This window comes from Amphiura filiformis, unplaced genomic scaffold (assembly GCF_039555335.1).
Source record: "Amphiura filiformis unplaced genomic scaffold, Afil_fr2py scaffold_123, whole genome shotgun sequence".
Classification (NCBI taxonomy): domain Eukaryota; kingdom Metazoa; phylum Echinodermata; class Ophiuroidea; order Amphilepidida; family Amphiuridae; genus Amphiura; species Amphiura filiformis.
In genome coordinates this window covers 121,139-147,633 of record NW_027305587.1, presented here as the reverse complement: position 1 = coordinate 147,633, position 26,495 = coordinate 121,139, and the positions used below count along the sequence as shown (strand labels likewise).

The following is a 26,495-nucleotide window of genomic DNA, read 5'->3' as shown; positions in this document are numbered from 1 at the left end:
AACTAAATTCAGTGTCCAAAGTCATTAAATGTTAATTTAAGTTATGGCGATTATATTTGCTGGACTCGTGGGTAACAGTTGATACGTGGGTAACGTCAAATTTGATTTTATGGAATTTTATGGGTAAAACGTATTTGCATAAAATAATCACTTGGACCTCAGAATTATAGAACGAAACTTCGTTTCATGATATAGTCATTTATGGCATATTCACTTAACATTTTTCAGAACGATCATTTTATTTTTGATACGCGGGTAACAAAATTATTAGCCAAATTGACTTAATGGCCTCTAGAGTCCACAAACTTTGGTGGAATTCAATCGTTTTACATATGATGAGAGATCATGCAAACGTCTTTCTAACGGTAATAATTTCATTTTGATTGAAGGACATTCAATGACATATATGGTGCTTTATCTTTGAATTCGTGGGTAACGCCAAATCATTTAAGCTATCATAACTTGTCCCCTGGTATGACTTGCTAGTAAAGGCCTATATGCACAAAGAGAGCACATTGGACTTGACATGATATGCTCCATCAATAACGTGATTTCCTTTATTAATGACATTTTAAAGTGGAAAGTTAACATAGAGAGAATTTTGTCCGCTTTCGCTGGAATTGACCATATATGTTTAATTCAATATGGCTACCAACAACTCATGTGGTCCAATGGATTAGCGCGCTGGACTTGGAGATTCTGTATGCAGCTGCAGCGTGGGTTCGAGGCCCACCTCTGCCAAATTAAAATTCACTTTTTTTTTAAATTTCATATTTGGGAAATATGACTGGGCGAATTTATGTATGGCGAAGAGTGGTGTGGCATGATTACAAGCTATTGTAATCTACCGCGACAGCTCGTCTCACACACATAACAAATGCACGATCAAATAGGTTGACGACAACGTTTGATTGAATGCACTGCACTACGCCATGATTACGGTGAAGGACACCGGTTAAAATCCTTTGTTTGGAGCCAATCAATAATTTCACGCACAACCTCTATGGATAGAAGTCCCTAATATTCAAATGAGGTTATCCTTGAGTAGGCATCCTTGAGAGGGCACTCTATTCTTGTGGTTTCTTTTATTAAACCTCATTTAAATACTTCTATATGTTACTTCTACCCTATGTGTTCAGTGTAAGGGATTGAATGGCCAATCAGAATGAAACAGCAATCAAATTGCAGTGACCATTTCTTTTGTAACCACATGCCAATCATCTGATGCTTATCAGACCATGCAAACCTGCGAAAAACGAGACAAATTGCAAGCCATATGATGAGCAGGGATGTAGCGTAAGTTCTTGCCAGTACCAAATTCAATCCAAAGTTCTGTTCTTCTTAGCTGTGGCAGAGCAGCTACTGCAAGCACAACTACGTCAATATCTACTGTTCGAACAAGGATCCTTTGAAAGCCCAGCATGATGGCATCTGCAACGTGAACCGGGAATCAGCTTCTTCATGGTTGCAAGGAGCTAAGTTGGTCATTTCTCGAGCAGGGGCACTGAGTGCAGTGTCGCCATTGGTAACAACGAGAGAGTTTTCTGCAGTTGTAGTTGTTATAAGTTCACTGTTAAGGAGTTTGAACAACTCTGTCTTGTTGTCATTCAAGCGGAGGAACTGTTTCCAGTTCCTTGGTATGGGACTAGACAACTCCACACGTCTTCTTTAAGTTGGTCCTGTACTACGCTTTTCTTTTCTTTTTGGTTTGTGCTTTTAGACTGTTGTCGAAGTACTGGTCCCACACAATGTCTACTCTTTGCCTGATTTTGTTCCCTCTTGATGTAAGGAACAAACACCTTTGTTGTGTAGTAACCAAATGTCTTGCATCAGACAGATTTCAGAATGCTGACGAGTACCGCACCGTCCAGGATGCTCACATCAGTCCTTGGCCTTGCATTACATGTAGTCTGCACATGTTGCTCAAGACAATGCATAAGGTGTGACTTCTGCAACGGCAAACGAAGCTGCCCATAAGAAGATACAGATGGTGGAAATGGGTGGTTTTCGTGGCTGAAAAAGTTGTCCAAGTCACCGTCTCTTATCTGGCATGCAATATACAGCCTTGAGAAGAGAACAGAGTCACTTTGGAGAAGGGTGACCTTTGAATCTGCCTTATTGGAGCGTTGTGATTGCTTGTTGAACAGTACTACCTTGTTTCTGGTGATGGTAGCTGTTATTGGCTTGCTGTTTGTCTCAAGACGCTCCTCCATAAAGGTTGCATACTGCTCTTGACCTTTTGATTGTATGGATGTGAGGCACTCAATTGATTCCTTATCCATCATGTCCCTTGAGTGTAGTTTGAGAATGTCTGAACTCTCCTCCTCAAATGGATTTCCCATGTCATCGATTACATCCACCATTGAAGTAAGTTGTTTGGCAAATAGTCTCTGGGTAGCATCCGTTTGCTCATGGTGGTTTGTTTGAATGACATTCTCGCTTTTTCCGACAATGGATGCTTCAAACTCAGAAATGACGCGAATGAGTTCTGGCCCAGCTACAGCCAATCGCAAAAGAGCGTCTGCATCCTGTGTTAGTCAAATTATGCCACCTTCATCTTTCATCACTCCGTTATTTTGCTCATGGCCATGGTCAATGGCGATCAAGGAGAATTTTTCTCTGAGACTTAGTCAGAACGAACTTGCCATTCCAGAATTCTTGAGCAACATCAGGATGGGTTGCATCGAGGACACACATATCTCTTACATGAACAGACATCCATCGGGCATAGTGTGTGCGGTTTAGACTGAAGAACCAAGGTGTCTACTTGGTTAGTGTGTCTACGTACAGATCAAAGTCTCCTATGCGCAAAGAACGCACAAATGCCAACATTAGCAGCTCCAACTCAAGTGTTGTGTACCAGTATAGGAACTGAGGATGCTTATCCTTCCGTTGTGTACACCAGCAGCTGAAACTCTCTGGGGGACCTTTGGGGAGGTTGTCCAAATACACATCGTATGCTTTCCTCAGGAGGATGTGTAATGCACAAGCAGTAACTTGATGGGCATGTCGGGTACGGGTGACATGGGATGCTTTCAGGAACGATTTGAGCAATTCCAGGTTGCAATTTCTGCCTCTTGTAGAGTCTCCACCCAGCCACTACCTTCCAGCCAGTGGCCCAAGGCTTTGTTGGCGGTCATCTCTGTGTGCAGTCTCCCAAGAAGCAGTACAAACTTGTCTTCGCCATACAGATTGTCCATGGACCATTGTAGCTGCTTCATTTTGGCAAAGAGAGGTTGGTCAACTGTTATCACTGGAGTCTGACCAGGGTTGGCATATTGTACAGCGGTGTGAATTACGTCAAAGCAGTGACGCAACATTGAAGGAGAACTGGCTTCTTCAGCAAAGAGGGGCAGCATTGCATTTATAGAGGGCAAAATATTTGGTTCTGGTATATGACTGGCATGATATGCTGCCCAAGATATGTTGGACTCAGAGGATATTTCATCTTCATGCAGGCTCTCAACATGCCGTTGCCATGGTTGCTCCATCGTCACACCAATCAGATTTCCGTTTGCAGTTCTTGACACGGTCCAATTTGATTGAACCAAACTTCTATACCATTTCCACTGTTCAATCGACTGATATCTATTTGTACTGGCATGCGATTCAGTTTACTAAATTGAGTAATGTTCTCAGCCATGGTTTTATAGCTTTCAGCAGTGGGGCTTGTCAATTTTTCTCTGCCTTTTTCTTGACAAAGAGTACACTTAGTCCAGTCAGTTGTCTGGATAGGGGTAATTGAGGGGCTTGCCATTTTTAGCTTGCTTGTATAGGCCGGATGACTATCACTATACTACCCACCACCACTCAGCTTTTGACCCTATAAAAGAAGCAAAAACATGAAAGCTGATGAGTAAATGAGTCAATAATTATGTGCATTAAGATCATTGTGTACTTACCAACTGCCACGGCGTGATGCTAGTATCACAATATAAATGGAGATGTTAATATACACATTAAAACCAATCAGAGACCATACTGTTGCACTGGTTGCTAGGGAAATATGTTAATTTGTACTGGTTGCTAGGGAAAATAGTCTAGTAACGGTAAAAACCTATTAAAAGTACTCCAAATGCATGTAAACATGAAGATTGATATGTTAGGCATAACAATACAGGAGTATTCGCCATATAATGTGGTCTCTGAACGCCGTATGCCGGTTTCTATGCAAAATATGTTGCCTAGCAACCGTTGCTAAGGAACGCAGAATTCAAATTGGCACTACCCCTGAAAATGTTTGTAATGTTGTTACGAGTACTTGTGCCAAATTTCATGCTTTTACCACTTTATGAGCAATTTTTACACCAATTACATACACTATAAATCTTTATGATATGAATTTTCATTTCAGTATTGATATTAACCACTAGTTTTGCTGCTTAACGTGGATGGTAAATGAGAAAAGCAGGAATTGAAATGACATGATGCTTCGTTTTTGTCTTCGAGAAGTTAATATGTCAAGAATCTTCAAACCTATATCGGTAAGATGAATATCAACTAATTAAAAAGATTAATTTCAACACTTAATTATTTTTCGCTCACCTTGAAGATGAATATTGTTTAATTAAAATCACATTAAAATGCACAAAAATGACCTCATCATATCAAAATACCTACCCTGAATTTTCGGGCATGTCAAAAGTGGTAACCACTCTACGCCTGTTTTTTCATAATTTCTTCGGAAATACATCGATTTGGATCGTCAAATTTCAGGATGGTAATGAGAAAAATATGATTTATTATATGATACCAAAAACTCATCAACAATGAGAAAATCAGGTGGATGATGTTGTCGATCGGGTTATGGAACTTTAATGTACCTGGACATGATTTTAAAAAGCATTCATTCGGCAATGACGTCGTATTTACGTCTTAACCACGCACAAGGCGGATGGCATGATCGAGCCGGCAACTTGTGAAACCGCCCGGCCGTATGGCATTTTCCATATACTCGATTAGTTTTGTGGGGTTCATTATCGAACCCCAACGGTTTTAGCTTGTATTTATATTATTTATTAACATAGGCCTATTTGTCTGTGATATTTCATGCGTTTTAAAATTTCAAAATAATCCCATTCAATTACACGGTTGACGATGAAAATGTACTGAATTTAGAGAATGCAATACGACCACCACCTGCGCACGACGTTAACTTTATGTAATTCATACGTTGCGTTCGACCGGACTTAATGGGGATGTTTACGTTCACAACTTGACGTCGAAACAACGTCATGACGTTATATCAACGTCCAAAAATCAGCGTTCGAAATAACGTTGTCACCGATTTGCGTTACAATATACGACCGCCAGTACATGTGTTTTCTTCCAGATCTTAGCAGAAGGTCCATTGAGTTCTTAACTTTTTAATCTGTTCTGTTGCACGGTTGTTTGATGGCATGTAAAACTGAGTCATTTTAAAGAAAAGTTGAACAACGGTGGCGCTATTTATCTAAAATCGTGTTTGCATCTTTACAAGGGGTAGACACCTAGTGCAATAATTATGAGCCCTGGGGAGGGTAAAATTGGAGGGGGGGGGGTAAGAATTTTTGGCAAGCCGATAGGGGGAGCAATTTTGGCCAGCCGAGGGGGGGGGTGAAGCGATTTTTGGGAAGGCATTCATGGGGCGCCTTTTAAATAAAACGCTCTAAAAAGACTTAAAAACAGTACGGAAACGCTTAAGGGATCTAGAATGAGCGTTTATTGCGTTTCGACAGTATTTTTTGAGGGACATGAGAGTACCTCAGACCTATCGAATTGCATTCTGAATACGAAGCATGTCTTTCTGATATCAAATAATTTTCATTTTTGAAAATCACAATATAATACAAATTTTATGACAAATTATAAAATTTAATATTTTTCAAATTTTGATATATAACAGTCCTCGAAGTAATTATATAAATCTAATGATATATTTTAAAGTGTATGTAGTGGGAGAAAAGCCGACGGTCAATTGAAAATTTTGACCTTTCATATTGAAGATATGGATTTTTTTCCCAAAAGACCTATTTTTATTTGGTGTTTTGGGGAAAAAAATCCATATCTCCAATACGAAAGGTCAAAATTTTCAATTGATCGTCGGCTTTTCATCCCACCTACATACACTTTAAGTATAAATCATCAGATTTGTAAAGTTTACTTCGAGTACTGTTAAATATCAAAAATATCAATTTTTAATGATTTGCCATAAAATGAGTATTAAATTGCGAATTTCAAAAAATCAAAATTATTTCATATCAGAAGGACATTCTTCGTATTCAGAATGCAATTCGATATGTCTGATGTGCTCTAATGTCCCAAAATAAATACTGTCCAAACGTTCATACCCCAACATGTATCTAGACCATTTAAGGTTTGTAAATTAGGATCCCAAAAATGTGGCATGCGCAAAGGGGGGGGGGAAAGAATTTTTGGAAGGCCGAGAGGGGGGGGCAAGCGATTTTTTTCTTGGCGATCCGTCTGGGGCTCATAATTATTGCACAGCCCCTTAGAACATCAGCAAACCGACTAACAAATGCACACAAAAGTACAGTTGCGCCTCTCTTTTGTCCTTTTATTCAATCCGTACATGGCATTTTGGATGGATGCTGGGGCTTTAGGACATAACTGATATTAAAACTTTACAATGCTCTAAAGCCTCAAGAATTATTGTTTTAGGACAAGTAATAATTCTAGTTGTGTATTGAATATTATTATTTTTTCCCAAAGCTACGTACCTCCACAAACGTAAGCACGGCATTTCGTGGATTCCTTCACCGTTCCTCTACAATAGCTAATGTTAGTAACATACCATCGTCCACGAGTCCTGTGTGTTCGTATAATGAATGGGATCATTTGGAAGAAGTCATTGTCGGACGTGCAGAAGGTGCCACTGTTCCTCCCTTAACTGTAGGCATCAAGGTATGACATAGTAAACTATAGCAAAATTATGACATTTCGTCGGTCGCATCACACTCGGTACTATTGGAGATATTTTACTATTTTGAGAAAATTTGTTTTGGAGCTTCAAATCTACCAACTTACAGACCTTAATTCTGTCTAAGTAATGAGATATAAAACTTTGTCTATTTGCTGTTTTTTAATTTTTGTTCAAAGGGCATAGTCATGGTTTTGAGATCACCGCGAGCCTATACTTTAACCATGACTTGTCTCGAATATAAAGAAGTCCCTTGTAATTATAGGCTCAAAATAAAAATGCCATCTCGAAAAATGCCACCACAAATATTGGCACACACCCATAATTCTTTGTTAAGATTTTTATCTTTGTTAAGATTTTTAGAGATTTTTGCTCTTGCGCCATTAGGCGATTCTTTACGGTATCTCAACACTTAAAATTGTTGACACCCACCAGATTCTGTAGAAACTGCCTGTAGGTCTGAGAGATATAGAAAACACCAAAAAACATTGTGCGGACGCTACTTTCATTTTTTGGTTTAGGCACTTATTTCGTCAGTGGAATCAATAGAACCCCAGTTCGGTATTCAATCATTTTTTACCGAATAGAACTTCTACAAGGTGTAGGAAAAGGATTGGTACCCATCAATATCCAGTGAATATGACCAAGACTGCCACATCAAAATGCAGTATAATATCCACCTTATTTGTACATTTATGTTATGAAAGGTCATACAAGTATAAATTGTAGTCATTTCAAGGTGATCTAATATTGAATTTGGAAGAAGCAGCTCGTCGTTTCATTAGACAACAAAGCTGATGGGTACCAATCATTTTGAAACACCATGTATCTGTCTCGAGGATATTGCAATACTTAATACTTAGTTTCACATGGTGTGTAAGGCCTCGTATCCATAGGCTGTTCCCTTGTGGCGTGTGCCCTTGTTCCGTGTTTACTTTTTTCCCATGTGACCTGCAACACAGACAACGAACCGTTGTTTTGCTTAGTGGCCGCTACGGTTCGTTGTCTGTGTGGCAGGTCACATGGGAAAAAGTAAACACGGAACAAGGGCACACGCCACAAGGGAACAGCCTATGGATACGAGGCCTTAGGAACTTAGTTCAATTAAAGAAAGTATAATTAAAAAAAGACGTTCTTGCTTTCTGCATAATGTTATGTCAACAAAGGCAATATTATGGCAAATATTTGTAACAGCAGGTTATGAAGTTTGCTATCATTCTGTCATCACAATCGTTGATCTGTGCTAAGCTCATGATAACATTACACTTTTGATTTTGATTTTAAAGGGTTCTACTGTTGAGGAGAATTGGAATTTCTTCTCCAAGTATGGTGGTAGAAATTTCCCTTTAGATCATGTTAACAAAGCCAGGGCTGAACTTGATGAGTTCTGCTCTGTACTTAGGCGAGAAGGTGTAACTGTCCGAAGACCAGATATTGTTGATTTCAGCGTCAAGTACACAACACCAGATTTTACTTCAACAGGTAATATAAAATACTTACTTACTTACTTACTTACTTAAGCTTACTTACTTACTTACTTACTTACTTACTTACTTACTTACTTACTTACTTACTTACTTACTTACTTTTTTAAGAATGAGAAAGAAATGATCTTATAAATATATACAGGTCAAGTTGCAATGCCTCGGGATCTTCTTATTGTCATCGGTGATGAGATAATAGAAAGCCCTATGGGTGGCGAAGCAGATTCTTTGAATATCGCGCCTACAGGTCGCTTCTTAAAGAATACTTCAATGGTGGTGCTAAATGGACTGCTGCTCCTAAGCCACAGATGAGTGATGAACTTTATGATGAGGTAAATTAGTCTAGTTACAGAGTGTACGGTGTTTTATTATGTTGTGCTTTTTTTTATATTAAGGCAGGAACCAATTTGGTGGCCAAAATGCACCTTGCGCCTTGAGTTATGTTCCTATAAAGTTGATCAGATTGTGTTCAAAACCACATCAAATTATTGCTCTGGTTTAGTTTATCTGCAACGTATAGTTCTCGAAGTACAAGCAAAAAGGTGAAAGGCCGAATTTTGGGCCCCACAGGGGGTCAAAACTTAACATTTTGTTCAAGCTACACAAATGGTTTACTCTGGTACTAGAGATTCAGAAAAAGTATAGTTTGGTCTTTCTGTAACGTATAGTTCTCGAGTTATAAGCAGAAAGGTCAAAGGTCATGCTTTTCATTCAGTTATTATTGTAACTAGACATCCTAAATGGTGCAAACTATTCTTTATTTGAATTAGTATCATATATCATGCAATTTTTATAGAGACTATTTTTTATGAGAAATCAGATCGTGTTTTTGGTTTTGACCCATGTGTAGGCCAAATTGCGACCGTTGACCTTTTTGCATGTAGTTCGAGCACCATACATATCAAATAGTTCAAACCATACTTTTTCTGACTCGCTATGATCAGAGCAATACTTTGGCGTGATTTTTCACAAGATCTGAGCAATTTTGATATTTGATCCTTAACTCTTTTCTGAGTAAGGTGCATTATTGTTTTTTTTTGGGTTTTTTTTCATTTTCTTTGAGGTCAGTTTATGATGTTAAAGGGCATATATATTGCCGAACAAGTTTAACTCTATTGAAAGAAAATAATCATTACATTATACGCTTCTTGCATTTTCTATTCGTATTTTTCCTGAAAAAATGCCAATAATGTTGGTAAAATTCTGTCTCGTACGGCCCTTTTCAGCGTTCGAACCGAAACATTGATTTCCAATGCAACAGACTGATGACGTCATTACATGAACAGAAGTGGTTGTATGTGTATACATACTGTCACAGAACGGAGATATACTAAAATGCAGCAAACCTTTTACGAGCGCGACTACCGTGATGTTGCAAATTCGGCGCTAACAACGCGTACGGCGCACAGTTCATTCATAAATTTCCACTCAGCAACAATATATCGCCTTAGCAGCCAATCAGAGACAAGTGCGTGCAACGCATTATATACGCGATGTATCCTTACAATACGCGCTCGTCTAAGGTTTTCTGCATTTTAGTATAATATGTAGGCCTAAACTTCTTTTCTACATAAAAAAAAAAGGCGCAACTCTAGCTACTCTAGACAAAACATAAAACTCTAATGTGCACTAAAAAGATATTGGCAAATCGATAAGTATCAAGCTCCAATAAATGAAAAATGTTTATGATGGCTGTTGCAATCATCCAGTGTACTAAACATCGATGTCATTCAGTGAACTAGTGAAGAGCTCAATAAATTTTGGAAAGCAATTCGCCGAAGCAAAAAAACACAACAAACAAAAAAACTAAAAAACCAACCAACCAACCAAACAAATAAATAAATGAACAAACAAGAAAAAACACGCATATTGAACAAGAACCGCAGTCAATCGACAAATCTACTCAGAGTTGCGTAACAACTAAAACTTTTATTGTTTATGCTCGTGTAGAAAACACACTCTACCATGGAGCTATTAAAGATGGAGAAGCAATAGATTATGTAACGCATTGTTCCCTCGTGCTCGATTTGATTTCCGACAAGCTAATCATCGAAAGGTACCTATTGTTCGGGACAAAGGGCTCCTGCTATTAAATCGGCAAGCTGACCTGACAGTGTATTAACGCTTTACCTAACAGGCTAGTAGAGGCTATAGCCAATAAGTCACGGATCAAACGAAAGTCGCGTGAAAGCGCCTACTGGAACGAAAAGTACCTTTTGTTACCATACAACCCAAGGGTGTGATTGAGAAGCCGTAAGCACAAAAGGCACACATTAGCCGCCGATGTACAGTTCGTTGTCACCCACTGACTTTAGGTGCTTCATTTAAATAAATTGAATGCGCTTGCTGATCGATTACACATCAGAATATATTAAGGCTGCCATGTCCGCATGTCTATACTGTATAATGGTAATAGCTACGTATACATGTAACATATAATAAGTACCGGTATAGGCCTATATAAAAGTTGTTTCACAAATTGACATTTTATTTTCTTTCAAGAAGGAGATTGGCATAAACAGTGGCGTATCGAACGGGGGGGAAGCTCTTCTGTGAGAGGTCTTGGGAGGGGATGAGGGAGGAAGAGATGGAGGAGGGGATATGAAGAATGAGAGGGAGACTGGAGGAAGAGAGGAAGAGGTAGAAATGAAGAGAAATAAATAAATAGAAAGGTAAGGAAAACGATAGGAATGAGAGGGGACAAAAAGTAAGAGGGTGTAGAATGGAAAGAAGAGGGAGTGATACTTTAGCAAGGAAAGAATAAGTACAGAGTACATTATATTTCAGGTATATTTTATTAAATGTCATAGCAGTATTAAAACACTGAATTGCGACACAATTTACAATTTATAAACATCAAAATTTACACATTAATTAATACAACATAAAAATATATATCTATGTAAAATTTCAAAGTAATATATTACTACATCAAAATAAAAACATATTTAAAAGAAAAAGGGATTATAAAAATACAATTTAAATCAAATTCATAAAAAGTCATAGAGGTAAGAGTAGTGCACTGGTAAGGAACTCAATTATTGCACAAAAAACATTTTATATTGATTGAAATGATACATGAATATTGCACACTGTTTTGGTGAAAGGTTATCACTGAGCATAATTATACAAGCTAAACTGCACTTTAATAAAAGTTAAAAAGACACGGATGAAAATCATGCAAACAGCTAGCATAACAAAAATGAGTGATTTAGGAAGTATAGGAGGGTAGTTCATTTAAAAGACTGGTAATCGGTCAGTTTTGAATCGGTATGGTTTGAATTTTGCTTGTTTCCGGAGTTGCATACTTGACCTGAATTTAGAGCAGGGGAACCACCTTGAGAATCTTTCAGAGCTGCTAGCTTTGATAGCAAATTCCTTGCAGATATGAATTCTGCGGTCCACAAGAGATTGAAGGTTGAGGACTTCCAATGCATCAGAGTAGGTTGTATAATCTGTTGAAAGGATGCAACGGCATACGCGCTTCTGAATCTTCTCAAGGTGGTTCACCTGCTGCTGAGTGAGGCCAGCACTCCAGAGTGGTGCAGCATACTCTAGACATGGGCGGACATAACCTTTGTAAACGGTAAGGAGGTCTTCTTTGTCAAGCCCGGCTCCTTTCAGTTTTCTGAGTATGAACAGCTTTCTGTTGGCCTTATTGTACATTGTATTTACCTGACCCTCCCACTTCAAATCCTTATCAATGATAACTCCAAGTAGTTTGACCTCATCAACAACCACAAGATTCTGACTAGAAATACAGACTTCTACGTTGGGAGCAGGTTTTCTACCAAAATGGACTTGCATGACCTGACATTTTGTAGGATTGAGCATCATCTGATTATCAACAGTCCATTGGTGCAACGAGTCCAGGCTTTTCTGGATCTTACTAGGTTTGCCATGGCCCCTGCTTTCACTTATGGTCAGGTCGTCGACATATTTCCATACGTGGATGTCTGATTTCTTGTCATTCTCTTGGGCACTGTTGATAATACTTAAAAATATTATTGGGGCCAAGATTGTACCTTGTGGAACCCCTCCCAATAAAGTTTGCCATTCAGACAGACTATTTTTATACTTTACTCTTTGTTGCCTACCAGAAATGAAGTCGGCCACCCACTGCACAATAGATGGTGACACACCCATGCTCAGGAGATTTGAAACAGCAATGCTGTGGTCGATGACATCGAAGGCTTTTGAGAAATCTGTTAGTACCAACGTACTGATTGTACCAGATTTCTCAGCCTCCGAGACCAACTGGTGGTAAACATCTATCAAGCAGTGGGTAGTCGACATACCTTTCTGATTGCCATATTGCCTCTCATCGACCTGGGATTGAATAGAATCAACAACAAACTTGGAAACCTTGCTTTCAGCTATTTTGGCCAAGTTTGATGTAAGTGACACTGGTCTTAATTTGTCAATTGAAGGGGGTGTCGTCTTCGGAAGCGGGATGACATTTGCTTGTTTCCACTGTGATGGCACAACACCTTCTTGAAGAGAAGTGTTTATGATGTCTGTGACAGGTGAGCTAAGCTCGTAAGCAAATTCTTTTAAAACCTTCTGAGGGATGTTATCAGGGCCACCCGCTTTCGAAACCGACACCTTCTTCAAGTCATCATAGATCTCCCATGGCTGGAATTGAGGGGGAGGATCTTTACTCGGGAGGTAGGCAGGCAATTCATCACAATTGAGGGGTTGTTGAACTTGGAAAAAACTTAACAGAGAAAGGAAAAGAATTAGTACAGAGAAAGGAAAAGAAAGGAATGACAAATAAATGTAGGCCTTATAATAATTATTATAGAATCAATCAAAAGGTTCTTATTTCTGATCCAATAAATTGCACTTACTGTGTACGTTTCGATAACCACTCGGTTATCTTTATCAACACTGAATGAAGACTGCTACTGTGAACTGGTCATCCAATCACCTATTGATTTCTTGGTGATTGACTTGTTGACTGTGTTGCCAGTTGATTTTTTCCTGTTGGATGTTTTGATGAAAAATCAACTGGCAACACAGTCAACAAGTCAATCACCAAGAAATCAATTGGTGATTGGATGACCAGTTCACAGTAGCAGTCTTCATTCAGTGTTGATAAAGATAACCGAGTGGTTATCGAAACGTACACAGTAAGTGCAATTTATTGGATCAGAAATAAGAACCTTTTGATTGACTTTACTCTACCGATCCTGATGAATTTGTTCAACCAATTATTATAGAAATTAAACACAGCCCCCCCCCCCTAGGCCTAACACTAACAGCACCATTATAGGCAGCCATTCGATGATGTCAATGCCTTTATGCGTTACGTAATTAAAACGCCCAGATGTATTTCAAACCTGCCAAGCCAAGTCACCCAATTTCGAAAATTGGACGTTGAATGTACACTCTCATGAATATTGATTGGCAACATTTTCAAATATGTCAGCGCTCAAATCGGATACAACAGAACAATAGACCATGCAGTGCGTTGCACTCTACTACCTCAACCCTTTTGTGTCTAAGCAGTAATTTACAGCACGCTATACAAAAGCTACTTACGCTACCAATATACGAATATAAAATTTCCGTGATCTAAAAATGGCGGCCAATTTGAACTTGACCCGACTAGGTCTCAATAACAATCTACCAAAAAAACGTTGACAACGTAAAGAAAGCAGCAAGTTTAAAAAGCCCCCACCTCGGCTCACTTTTTGAAACTTGGTCCCATTTTGAATATCAACAGCAAATCGGTGTTTGTTAGCATCATTGCCATTAACATGCCTACTTGTTATTCGTTTAATTTAATCATTGATCATGAACTTAATAATTATTATAAAACAAAACATATATAGGATATTGGCCAAGAACAACATAATAATCTTTCTGATCGTTCCAGAATGCTAACAACTTTTAAGTAATATATCGCATCGGCACATTAAAGATTCATAACACTTCTGGAAATGTTTTAAGTTGATAATTATGACAAAGTTTAAATCAGTATCTTTTACAAATGGGACCAAGTTTCAAAAAGTGAGCCGAGGTGGGGGCTTTTTAAACTTGCTGCTTTCTTTACGTTGTCAACGTTTTTTTGGTTTTTTTTTTTTCTTTTTATGAATGAAGCCGAGTAGCTCCAAGCTTGAAAAGTCATCCGGTTACGAAGTACTCCATAAGACGAATAAAGTGAAAAATAGAAGTTTGAATAATATTATCCTTGATTTATGACAATAAAAAATACGAGTATATGTAGCTATACCTATAACTAAAATGTATGTGGTTCTTTGTAGCACTGGGGCAATCTAGTTGGATATCCAAATTTCGCCGTTTGTGGTTCTTTGTAGCCCTGCAGGCAATCTAGTTGGATATCTCTATTGAGCGGCGGTTGTTGGCGGTCTTTCGCGGCTCGTGGTATTCCTTTATTCTTCAAGCCCTGTCCTCTATCGGGGCTAATTTATTGTTTAAGCTTGTTGGATATCCATATTTCGCGGTGTGTGGTTCTTTGTAGCCCTGCGGGGCAATATAGTTGGATATCTCTATTGAGGTGGTTGTTGGAGGTCTTTCGCGGTTCGTGGTTATAATTTTCCTTATCCTTCAAGCCATGCCCTCTATTGAGGGTTAATTTATAGTTAAAACATCCATATTTCGCGGTGTGTGGTTCTTTATAGCCCTGCGGGGCAATCTAGTTGGATATTTCTATTGAGCGGCAGTTGTTGGCAGGTTTTCGCGGTTTGTGGTTTTAATTTGTAGGATATCCATATTTCAAGATTTGTGGTCCTGCGGGGCAATCTAGCTAGATATCCAAATTTCGCGGTTTGTGGTTCTCTGTAGCCCTGCGGGGCAATTTAGTTGGATATCCCTATTGAGCGAAGGTTGTCGGTGGTCTTTTGAGATTTAATTTTCCCTTTAATTTAGGGCCGCCCCTCCTCTACATCCCGAGGATGCTTTTCAATAATTTAAATTATACGGTGTCAACTATTACTATTACTTGGTATGATAACTTATCTTACCATGTTGACTTATATTGTTTGTTAAGTCAACTGGACGTGACAAAATATCCTGCTATGTAGATATTAATTTGTTGCTAAATTGACTTGGCATAATAATTTATTTCGGGAAGACGACATCCATTTTTGGTATGTCGACTTAGCATGATAATGTATCTTGCCATGTTGACTTGTTTGTTCAGTTGTCTTGGCGAGATATTTTATATCGTCATGTTGACATAATGCTGATAATAAGTCGACATGGCAAGATAATTATCTTGTCAAGTTGTGTCACATAGACGCTTCCGTACTATATATGCTTGATAAATGTTATTTGGATTTTTTTTCCTGCTGGCCTTCCATACGCTGGCGAAGTTAATAATCGGATTAACTACCAAAGCAATAGGTACAAACAATTTTTGAGTATATCGCGCTGCACTACTACGTTCATGGGGTACATCTGCATTGAACCATAGATGTCAAAGAAATGATAATCACTTGCACCTGTAAGATTAGTCTCTTTGAAAAGAGCGGTATTGTATTCAATCTATTATATGATTGAAGACAGGTGATGAGTGCAACCTGCTTGTAGTGCAGCGCGGTATATTCAAAATTGTTTGTACCTATTGCTATGGTAGTTAATCCGATTAATTACGTAACTTTGCCAGCGTATACTAGCGGAACAATTTTCCACACCTACAGAGTGTTTGTAATCAACCTACCGGGACGGTATGACAATTGTCATGTTCTACGATAGCTGAAGATGACAGAGAGTCAGGTCTCTTAATCGATTCAACAACCATGCATACATATCACAATCATCATTGTCCTATTATCATGCGAATTTGCCCGTGGTAGGACAAAATATATTTAAATGAGAATAACAATGAGTAACGACGTATTGCATACCCTATATTATAATACCTGATCTAATTTCTTGTGTTATTCAGATTTCTTTTGATCCTTGATGGTGTTGTATCACATTATGCTGTGTTTTTAAATAGGCCCTTAACACAATAAACAATTTGCATGAGGATCAAACAACTTGCTTTAATAAAAAAATAATATCACAATAGCACTGGATGTTTAAAATTATGTTATCCTTGATTAATGACAATAAATTGTTTAATAAAACATTGAAAAAAAAATCAGTTGGTCACCGGGTTTCGAACTCGGGATAGCGTATCTGGAGTCAAGCGCACTAACCATTAGGCCACGGACCTCTGCTGTAAATTACTGTGTCGAAATACAGCATTTATTATATAAATGGATGCGTCGTCCGATAAGAACAAAAGAATTTCGAAAAACTTGATTTTTTGGCGAATGGGGCTCAGAATTTGTATGTAGGGTATCCAGGAAACTGCTAGGGTTTATGTGGAAGTGAATCTGAAAAAGTAGTGTGAAGGTGATAACCAGGTAGACCTGTAGCAGTGTCCAAAAATTCTGGATCAGTATGATTTGCAACTAATTTTCGCTATGAAATACCGCGTGAAATGGAAGCAAAAATATTTGTTTATTACGAACAATGATTGACTGTAGGATTGGTGGCCCTTTTGGAATTAATGAGTTGTCACGATATTACACCTGGGACTGTAAATAACATTTAGCATGGTTTTAGATACATTTTGTACCCAGCGAAAAATAACATCGAACAATAGAAGTCAAGTGTTTTAATGTTACGTGTAAATATAGTCTCGCGGGAGCATCTGTTATTAGTCTTCTTTATCAGTCTTTTTTTTAAAACTTGCTGGTCACGGCTACCGCGTGACTCTAATCTCTGCGACAAGTGAAGCGAGATTTAATTGAACGCGAAATTTGAATGCGAAATTTTAGCCACAAACTGACTGTGTTCATATTATGACAGCACTGTAGTTTCAAGAACAAAATATCTGTCTCGTTCGAAGAATCTCACTCGCTTACAGTTGGTTTTTGCGGAACATCAATTTTAAACGACTTCATTTTCCCAAAACGCAATAATTTTCATTGTCCTTATAATATTAGTTTTCCAATGATATGATGTTGTCCGAGCAAATTTTGAACCTTAATCAAATAAAGCTCACGAGATTCCCCATGCTTCTTGATTATAAGGTCTGTCTTGAAGATCGGATAGTCCGACATCTTGCGGACGATTTTCCGTCAACCTTCGGTTCTTTCCGCTCAAGTTATCAGCTTTGTTTTGGGCTTTTTTTTCTGTGAAATTTTGTTCTTTCCGATGAACTGATCAGCTTTGGGGCTTTGTTCGCCTTATCGACGTCATCTGTAGCGGAAGATGTTGCAGAAGATTTTAACCGCTACGAAAGCCGCTGCGGAATATTAGCCGCTGCGTGTGTTGGCTGCAATGGCAAAACCAGGGCCGTAGCAAGCGGAGTGGCCGGGAATGCCATGGCCGCCCCACTTTTTGAGCCCAAAACAAAGCTAATAACTTGAGCGGAAAGACGCCGGAGTACGTCGAAGTACATAATGACTTTCAGAACTTTTTTATCTGATAAAAAGCTGTACAGTGACATATATTTCTTAGGCTATTATTGTCAAACGAAAAGCCGATTTCTTTGTGAATATAAGGGGAGGGGAAAAATAATATATCCGGGCAACAAAAATCACTTCAAAATTGAAGCACAAAACATTTTGGTTGGGTTGGACAAAACAAAACCGGATTGTGGTTGGTGATAATGGTTTAAAGGGATACCAAAGGATACCAAACGCATTTTAACCATCATCTAACGAAAGGGGAGGGGTAAATGCCCGGGGTAGATGCTACCCTCTGGATTATTTTCCTGTCCGTAAAACGCTCAAACGAACTGCCAAACGCCTCCAACTAATTGTCCGACCATCCTATGCGCCCATGTCTTTGTAAAGCTAGCAAAACAATGCCACCCTAAATGTTGATTATAGTACCCGGGAATTAGGTAGCCGCCCAATTTCCGACGATAGGGGGAATGTTAAGACCCACTATATATCATGGCAATGGAACTCACTGTGTTAAGACTTGCTAGGTACCAACATGACCAAGGGGACCATGACAGGCCCTATCTGACACGCTGATTAATCTCAGCTGGCGAATCCTTGCGCAGTTTAGTTGTTAAGGGCCTGAAGCTCAGTGTTGGGCATTTCATTTGATAGTGTTTGAACACAGACCCTGAAAAAAGAAGCAGGGTCTATGGTTTGAGACATGATCCGTTCGTTTAATATTAATATAAGCTAATCCTGTGGCAGGAGGTAGCAAAAGTGAAAAGTAGCAGTGATATTCCTGCTAGAAATTGTGACGTTGCATACATTAATTTTGTACATGCTTAGACATCAGTAGACCAACACCACCTAATTGTCTGTGGTCCATATCCAGGCTGCAAATGAACACTCAGTTTTTATCATCAGACCATCTATTGTAGGCCCCAAGGTAGGCGATGTTCTTGAAAGCCTAATGTCGTTTTCTGCATCAGCACAGCCCATGAATAGCTGCGCTTTCCATGATGGTATAAGGTGCGTACACATGTAGGCCTATAGACAACAAGAGATTTGAAGCAGTTGAAGCAGCCAATAGGGGTGGGTGGCGTTAGGCAAGGGGCACAGAGGTCGGTATACACAAGAGCCGAACTACTGTACATGTTCACGTAACCGCCTGAACTCATTTGCATAAGTTTGGAGGTGGGCTGATCGTATTTTGATTCGTCGATCACACCTAATTTTCATAGGTTTGACATGTTTGGAGGTTTCCATATTTGGGTTTACCTAATTAATTATTAACGACCCGGACGTTGTTTACATCATGACGTCATTAGAGCTGGTCACTTCGTCAAACATCCGACGAACCGGGCGACGAACGAACGTTTGCAGTTTTCTTTTTATTACTGTTATATCGTGAAATACCATGTAGCTGACGTGTTAGTCCAATATGATAGGAAAATATTATAACCGATGACCCCATGTTCACATTGGCTAAATAAGCTGTATTTTCGCTGGAAAGGGGCCGGGACGAGTCGGCCATTTTGTTTGCAAAAGGCATATGTTCTTCTCCCGCGTTACCCGGAAGTGGCAGCACCAGAACAAATGACGTCATTTCTGGATTTCAGCCGGAACGGTTACGTTCACTGCCGTGCATCAGTATAGACATCAGCGTATCTAGGTTTTACTAAAGTAAAACATCTTTGGCAAGGGGGCAACTATGACGTATGTATGGCCAAAATGACCAGCGGAATACCAATCCTTGCCCCGTTCATGTCATTTGACGCTCAATCATAGCACTAGACCGTCAACGTTGTCAGTGAAGTGGACAAAATGATAACAACAATTTGAAAACGCAATAGCCTTTTGTCATGTTTGTACAAAGTCGAAGTATTAATACTATTTTTACGAGCCGGTGAAGGACGGGAAATCGGCTAGTAAAAATAACAAATTAAATAATGTTCTTCGGTAATATTGTATAAACAAGTACAAGCACATTTTTTGTAATGCTGGGTTGTTGTTTTTTGACTGATTATATAAATCTGCACGCATCTTCCTGGCATAAATCATTGAAAATTATGTTTCTGTCGCGGTGAGGTTCACTTTGTTATAGCTGCTATGACTTCTGATCTCAATCGTTAACATAACATAACATATAACATAACATAACATAACATAACATAACATAACATAACATAACATAACATAACATAACATAACAGTAAGTCCAGTTGAATAGAATTATAATTTAGTCAACTATAACATAACATAACATAACATAACATAACAGAAAACGTTTGGTGCGCTGTTCCTTATGACAAGCTCGTAGCGCTTACAAAGTAAAAATAAAGACATCTTAAGGTACACAAAGCAAAAGCCTTAAATTGATAACATTATAGAGTACAAACCTTAAATTTACTTATATTACTTTATGTTTATCTATGTCTTATAAATGCATCAACTTATACATTTTTATTATTTGTTTATTGTTTGCAAAGGAATACATGAAATACAGTGTTGAAGAGCGCCAAAAGCTTGCCACACAGGGTCGTTTTGTCACAACAGAATTTGAGCCTTGCTTCGATGCTGCTGATTTCATACGAGCTGGAAAGGACATATTTGTGCAGAGAAGTCAGGTTTGTAAATTTTTGTTTATAATAAACAGTAAGCTGTTTATACTTTGAAAGTGGCTCCAAAGCACTAGAGCCTATCTGCAACGATTTTCCGCTGAAAAGATTGATGTAATCCGCAATTTTGCTGCGACAAACACTGTTTTCCGTTCTCCATGTTCTCCGATATATAGTCCGACGTCTTGCGGGAATATTCCCACTGCGACAGACGCAGCGGTTTATTTCTCACTAGCTAGAAATTCCGCAACATCTTCAGTTGCAGAAGACGCATAAAGCGAAAAAAGACCCCGACTTATCGTTTCAGCAGAAATAACAGAAGGTCGCTCCGGAAATCGCTCCTGAGAACCTAATGAGGAACACCCCACCTTCGCGTCCTTTATCATATGGGTGTCTATACTGCTACGAAGAGTAGTATTCCGTTAAAAGAAATGTCAGTATGATAACAGTCAATATCTGTGCTGACAAAACAAAGTTGGACGTGGGCAACTAGGATAACCGAAAACGCAAGGTCTGATGCAGCATAGACATATCACTTAGACCATGTAGACCTGGTTTCATACTTTCCTGCCGCTGGAAAGGAAGACCCGTTCGTTTGCGTGATTGTGTGCAGCGTAGATGCGAACATGTCTGCTTGGTGCGTCCGTGTTTGCGTCCTTGCCAAAATTGTTGATATCCGAATATTATTATTGGTACTCGGTGGTTGATATGCAGTGTCGACTTCACTACCCGCACCAAAGTCAGTTGTCTCGTTGTGCTTGTTCGCCTGGGTATCGCACCCAGTCAAACGAGCTAGACAAAATGGTGCGCGTAATGAAGTCAACAATATATTTAGTCGCTGCGGCAATACTACCGCAAAATAGCTGCAATACTACCGCAAAATCGCTGCGCCTGGCTTAAAGGATGACTTCGGCAATCACAACATTATTATGCCTTATGTTAGAAAAACAATTATCAAGCACGAATCACGCGGTTTTATTTGAAACCAAATTCATATTGACCATAAAAACGAATAAAAACAGCCGGCTCTCATCACGCGATATTCAAAATTCCCGCGCCAAAATGACGTCATGGTTACTTGTGCTCAATTGTTGTCAGCCTTCATTGTATTACTAGAACGTCATTACACTGGACAATTTCGTCGCCCGGGAATTTTGAATATCGCGTGTTGATATACGACTGTTTTTATTCGTTTTTATGGTCAATATGAGTTTATTTCAAATAAAACCACGTGATTCGTGCTTGATAATTAATTTTCTATCATATTATAAGGCATAATATTGTGATTGCCGGAGTCATCCTTAAAGGGAAAAACGTAGAGATGAGTAACTAAATTACTATATTTTCAATGTGTAATAGGTAACTAATAACATGGGCATAGAATGGATGCGGCGACATCTTGGAGACAAATACAACATCCATGTTCTCTCATTTGATGATCCTCATCCACTGCATATCGATAGTACCTTCAATATTATTGGTCCCGGTATAGTGCTCCTTAATCCAATCCGTCCATGCAACCAGATCAATATGTTTAAGAAAGCAGGTTGGAAGATCGTCCATCCACCAAAACCTATGATGCCCGATGGTACGTTCTTATATAGCAGTATATTAATTTGCAGCATTAAATTATTTTGACTGTAAAAGCAAAACAATAGACGGAGAAATAAAGTTAAACTATGTTGAGGACTTAATAATGATAAAGGTTTTTAACACAAATCTCCACATACTTAATTTAATGACAGTCAGTGAAAAAAAGTTCACTGACCATCCAGGATTTTAACCTTGGATCTTCGGATCACCGGACCGATACACCATCAACTGAGCTAATGAGTCCGATGAAGAAGAGCAGCGATGTTATGATAGGTGAACTATTTTCACTGGTTGTCATTAATATGTAGCCTATGGTGGAGACTTGTGTCAAAAACATTTCATATGTCATAACATTTACCAGGTTTACCAAAACTATTGAAATACTTAAACAATATATAGCTATATGAATTTAATGTTTCCCGTGCAACAAATAGTTAAATATCAAATTTGCAGGTAAGCTAGACGGCTACCAGCGATGACATCACATTCATTTCAAATAACAAGCATCAGTCCACATAACGTTCTTTTGGAGCCACAAAGGGATAGAGATCGGCCAATAAAAATGCCCTAGATAGAGAAGCTATTATTGCGTTGATCTGCTTTTGATGTTTGATTGGTTGGCTTCTTTTTGCCCCAATTCCGGCACTCCGTGTATCCGCGGGTACTCATGCTCGTCGAAAATTTCGCGAAATTAGGGGTATTTTCAGATAAAGAAACGCGATTCGCGAAATATAAAAAAGGGTAATTTTTCATATCTGACTTGTTCACGAAATGGAACAAGGGTGCTCTACATTTATGTATCACAATAGCATAATCAGTATAGTTTCATTCACAGAGCTAAGAGCTTCATTATTCTTCATTTCCGTTTGGCTCACATTATATCACATCACATCAGATCAATTATGGCAACCACGGGTGCCGTGCATTAGGCATATACCCTATAGGCTTACGCGTTTTAGCGAAAAAGGGGTGTAATGCCAATGAGCCTTATAATCGTTGTTTCTACAATCCGTGTGACCCTCAACCCCCTTATTTATGCTTCTAAAGTGCTTTTAACTCGTCTAGAATTTACGTTGAATAATTTCACTTTGACTATCGTATACCTCTTTTGCGTTGTGAAGATCCCTGGTAAACATCTACGATAACGATGAATAAACACGTCCTTCTATAAAGAGATATTAAAGTTAATAGTTCAACATTTGATACATAACAGGATTACCATATTCATATTGATCTTCTCTTGCTTTGTCTTAATGAATCAAAGTAGAAAATCGAAGTACGGTAAAAGACGATAACGCATCGTAACTTCTCTAGCGGGCCACCATATAACAATCCCATCATTCAATGCGATGAGAACTTTAAAGGGGGCGTGGCGGTAAATAATTACTTACAAATCTGCAACAACAAGGGGCATTATCAAATTTTGCCGAGCATGAGTACCCTCGGATACACGGAGTGCCGCACAGTGTCATCGCCCCGATATCTTCATGGCAGAAATCGCCATGATGGTAGATCGAATCCACCTGTTCTTCAATAGCCACGCATTTTGTTCTGACCTGTTTAATAGTTTTGAGACACATAATGGACCGAGGGACATCCGACTAAGGCTATTGACAATAGCCCGGTGACTGACCTCTGTAGATCTCAGCGAGCCTGGGAAATCATCTGCATTAGACTGCCTCCACTAGTGGTCCACATTGCGTTTGTAACGTGAAATGTTTCGTTACCCCGATTGTTTACGAATGAGGGCAGCTGTCATTTGTTTCTGTTCTGCACATATAAAATCTGAATTTTGTCAATTTTTGATTTCAAAACGCACGGTTGGTTGTAAATACGCTCGTTAACGACTATCATGTTCTTTCAACACATATATTCAAGTGCAACCTTAAAATTGGCTTCTTTAGAAAGCAAAAATTACGGGAGATATTCATCATTTTCTACCCCGGTATCCAAAGATTTATCGTCTGAATATCGTGCATAGCACATACCGGTATACGTGTATCGATCCCGGGTATTGATTTAGTTTGCCTGCTGTACAATGTAATTATTTACCAGGCGATGTCGATGTGTGCCGGAACCGGGCTTTTTGCTTCAATTTATTTTCAGGCTCCTGATGAATAGGGGTCAAACAAAAGAAACACTATCATAATATTGTGTAGATGTTAATTAATTCAATCTTCTTGTGTTTGAATGTGCTATGTAGGAGTAAAGAATATAATTTCGAATTGATTAATTCGAATTAAACAATTCATCAAGTTGTCATGGGCGCCGCCATTAGACATGTAACATGTCTAATCACTCACATGTTACAAGACTACCAAGTGACAAGTGATGAACCAGAATTTTCATTACTTAAAACTTACCTAGCTAGTTTATTCTACAAATAAAAATCTATCGACGAAAACTGTTGTTATGCACTCATAAACTTGGAACAATCAAACATTTATGGTCTAAAAATTAGCCACAATTTTTATTAATGCTGTCCCATTCAAAGGTACAGGAATTTGACCACCCTCACGTAGAGGTCACCTTTCCAGACTTCCTGCAAGCAGCGGATGCCAGTGCTGGCATCAGTATATTTAATACGAATTAATAAATTCGGTATTATAGACTGGTAAAGTCAGTGCAGCCGAAAGCTATCCGGCTTTCACTAATGGGGGGGGTAATAAAAGCAGAGATAAATTGATACTCTAAAGGTTGGGCCAGAAGCCACTGTACGGTTTTTTTTTCATTTCAGATCACCCCCTCTGGCTTACCTCCAAATGGTTATCCATGAACGTCTTAATGCTGGACCCCACTCGTGTCGTCGTTGACAAGAATGAAAAGTCCACCATTGGGATGTTTGAGAAGCTGGGTATCAAGACCATTCCAGTCTCTATACGTTTCGCGAACTCGCTTGGAGGAGGATTCCATTGCTGGACTTGTGATGTCCGTCGTCGTGGAAAATTAGAATCATACTTGTAAAACCAAGGCAATGAAAAGCTATGAAACAAGGGCGTGTAACTCTAAAAAGTTGCACGGCCGCCAGAAATTTTACAAGTGTTTTTTTTTTCTGGAAATAATTATAAAAAATAATGTTACGATAAATGCGACTATAGTCTAGTATTGACCCAGCAAACACAAAACGTTTTCGACATCATTCGCAAAAGGTTATAAAAGGTTGTCAGAAAACGCTTAATTGTCGGGTTATATAAAGGGTATATTAAGAGTATAAAACGTTTTCATAACCTAAAAAAACATTTTTTTGATAATCTACTGCTCAGCAAACAAGAATGTTTTACAGAAAACGTTTAAATATCGGGTTATATAAAAGGTACTATAAAAACGTTTTAATAATATTCCAAAAACATTCTTGAAAACTTGATACAAAACATTCTAAACAGAATGTTATTTTGGGGTTGAAAAAATATTTTGCGAAAAATGTTTGCCCAAAATATTTTCAATAACGTTTTAAAAACGTTTTCACGACCTTTTATATAACCCGACATTTAAATGTTACTAAAAGGTTTTGAAAGAAACATTTTAAGAACATTTCTGTGTTTGCTGGGTTCAAATATTTTAACATAATGTTATTTAAGTATTGACACAATATTTGGCAAAAATGTTTGCAAAAATAGTTTACAATAACATTTTTTGAAAACATTTAAAAATATTGTTGTAGTGTGTTTTCATGCAAAACGTTTTAAAACGTTATCATGACCTTTATATAACCCGACATTTTAATGTTATTAAAACGTTTTTACCTACACCAAAAGCCAAACTATAACTTATTTAAAACGTTTTTAAAACGTTTTTGTGTTTGCTGGGGAGGGGGCTGTCATTTTCTTTGGAAGGGGGAGGGGGTCATGAATATATTGGGGGTCATAGAATTTTTAGACCAAAAATATGGGGGGGTATAATTTTCAACACCCAAAATAGGGGGGGGATAGAATTATTATGGGTTGGTAACTCAAAAATTCCGTGAGCTGCGCGGGCATTTTTAAGTTACCAATCAAAATGTGCGCACAATCTTTTATTATTTGATGCAAAATGTTTGTGCTTACGATCAAAATTTTGATGCGCTTCGTGCACTTTCTTAGCTCAAACGTTTTGGCGCGCTCGCGCTCCGCCCCCTTAGTCCCGGCCCGGCATTGAATAATTTCTCTCGAGTCTGTGTAGGCTGAAGGGGGATCATAAAATTCGGTTACCGACATACTCATGACCCCCCTTCCAAAGAAAATTACATCCCCTAAGTTTAATACACATAGCAGTTAAGTGCTACTGTTAACCATTTATATTTGAGCCATGCTAATAAATAAATAAATAAATAAAGGAGGGATTTATAAGCGCCCATTGCAAGCAAGCAAGCCACTGAGCGCTGTACAGGCAACATGATAAAAAGCGAATTTAAACAATAAAATACATTACAGATACCACATGAATTCAGTAGTTTCAAAAGAGCATAGCATATATCATATACATACAAAAA

At 38.5% G+C, this 26,495-nt stretch overlaps 1 protein-coding gene across 1 annotated transcript; it reads left to right on the top strand.

The window, feature by feature from the left end:
* The first annotated feature begins 1,420 nt into the window (after window positions 1-1,420).
* Window positions 1,421-25,298, top strand: LOC140145061 (glycine amidinotransferase, mitochondrial-like). Its single transcript, XM_072166847.1, is given in 9 exon segments — window positions 1,421-1,525; window positions 4,355-4,484; window positions 6,712-6,903; window positions 8,206-8,401; window positions 8,549-8,611; window positions 8,614-8,735; window positions 20,306-20,443; window positions 21,794-22,022; window positions 24,765-25,298. Coding segments are annotated over 8 exon segments (1,227 nt in total). The 5' UTR covers window positions 1,421-1,525; window positions 4,355-4,424; the 3' UTR covers window positions 24,992-25,298.
* The last annotated feature ends 1,197 nt before the right edge of the window (window positions 25,299-26,495 follow it).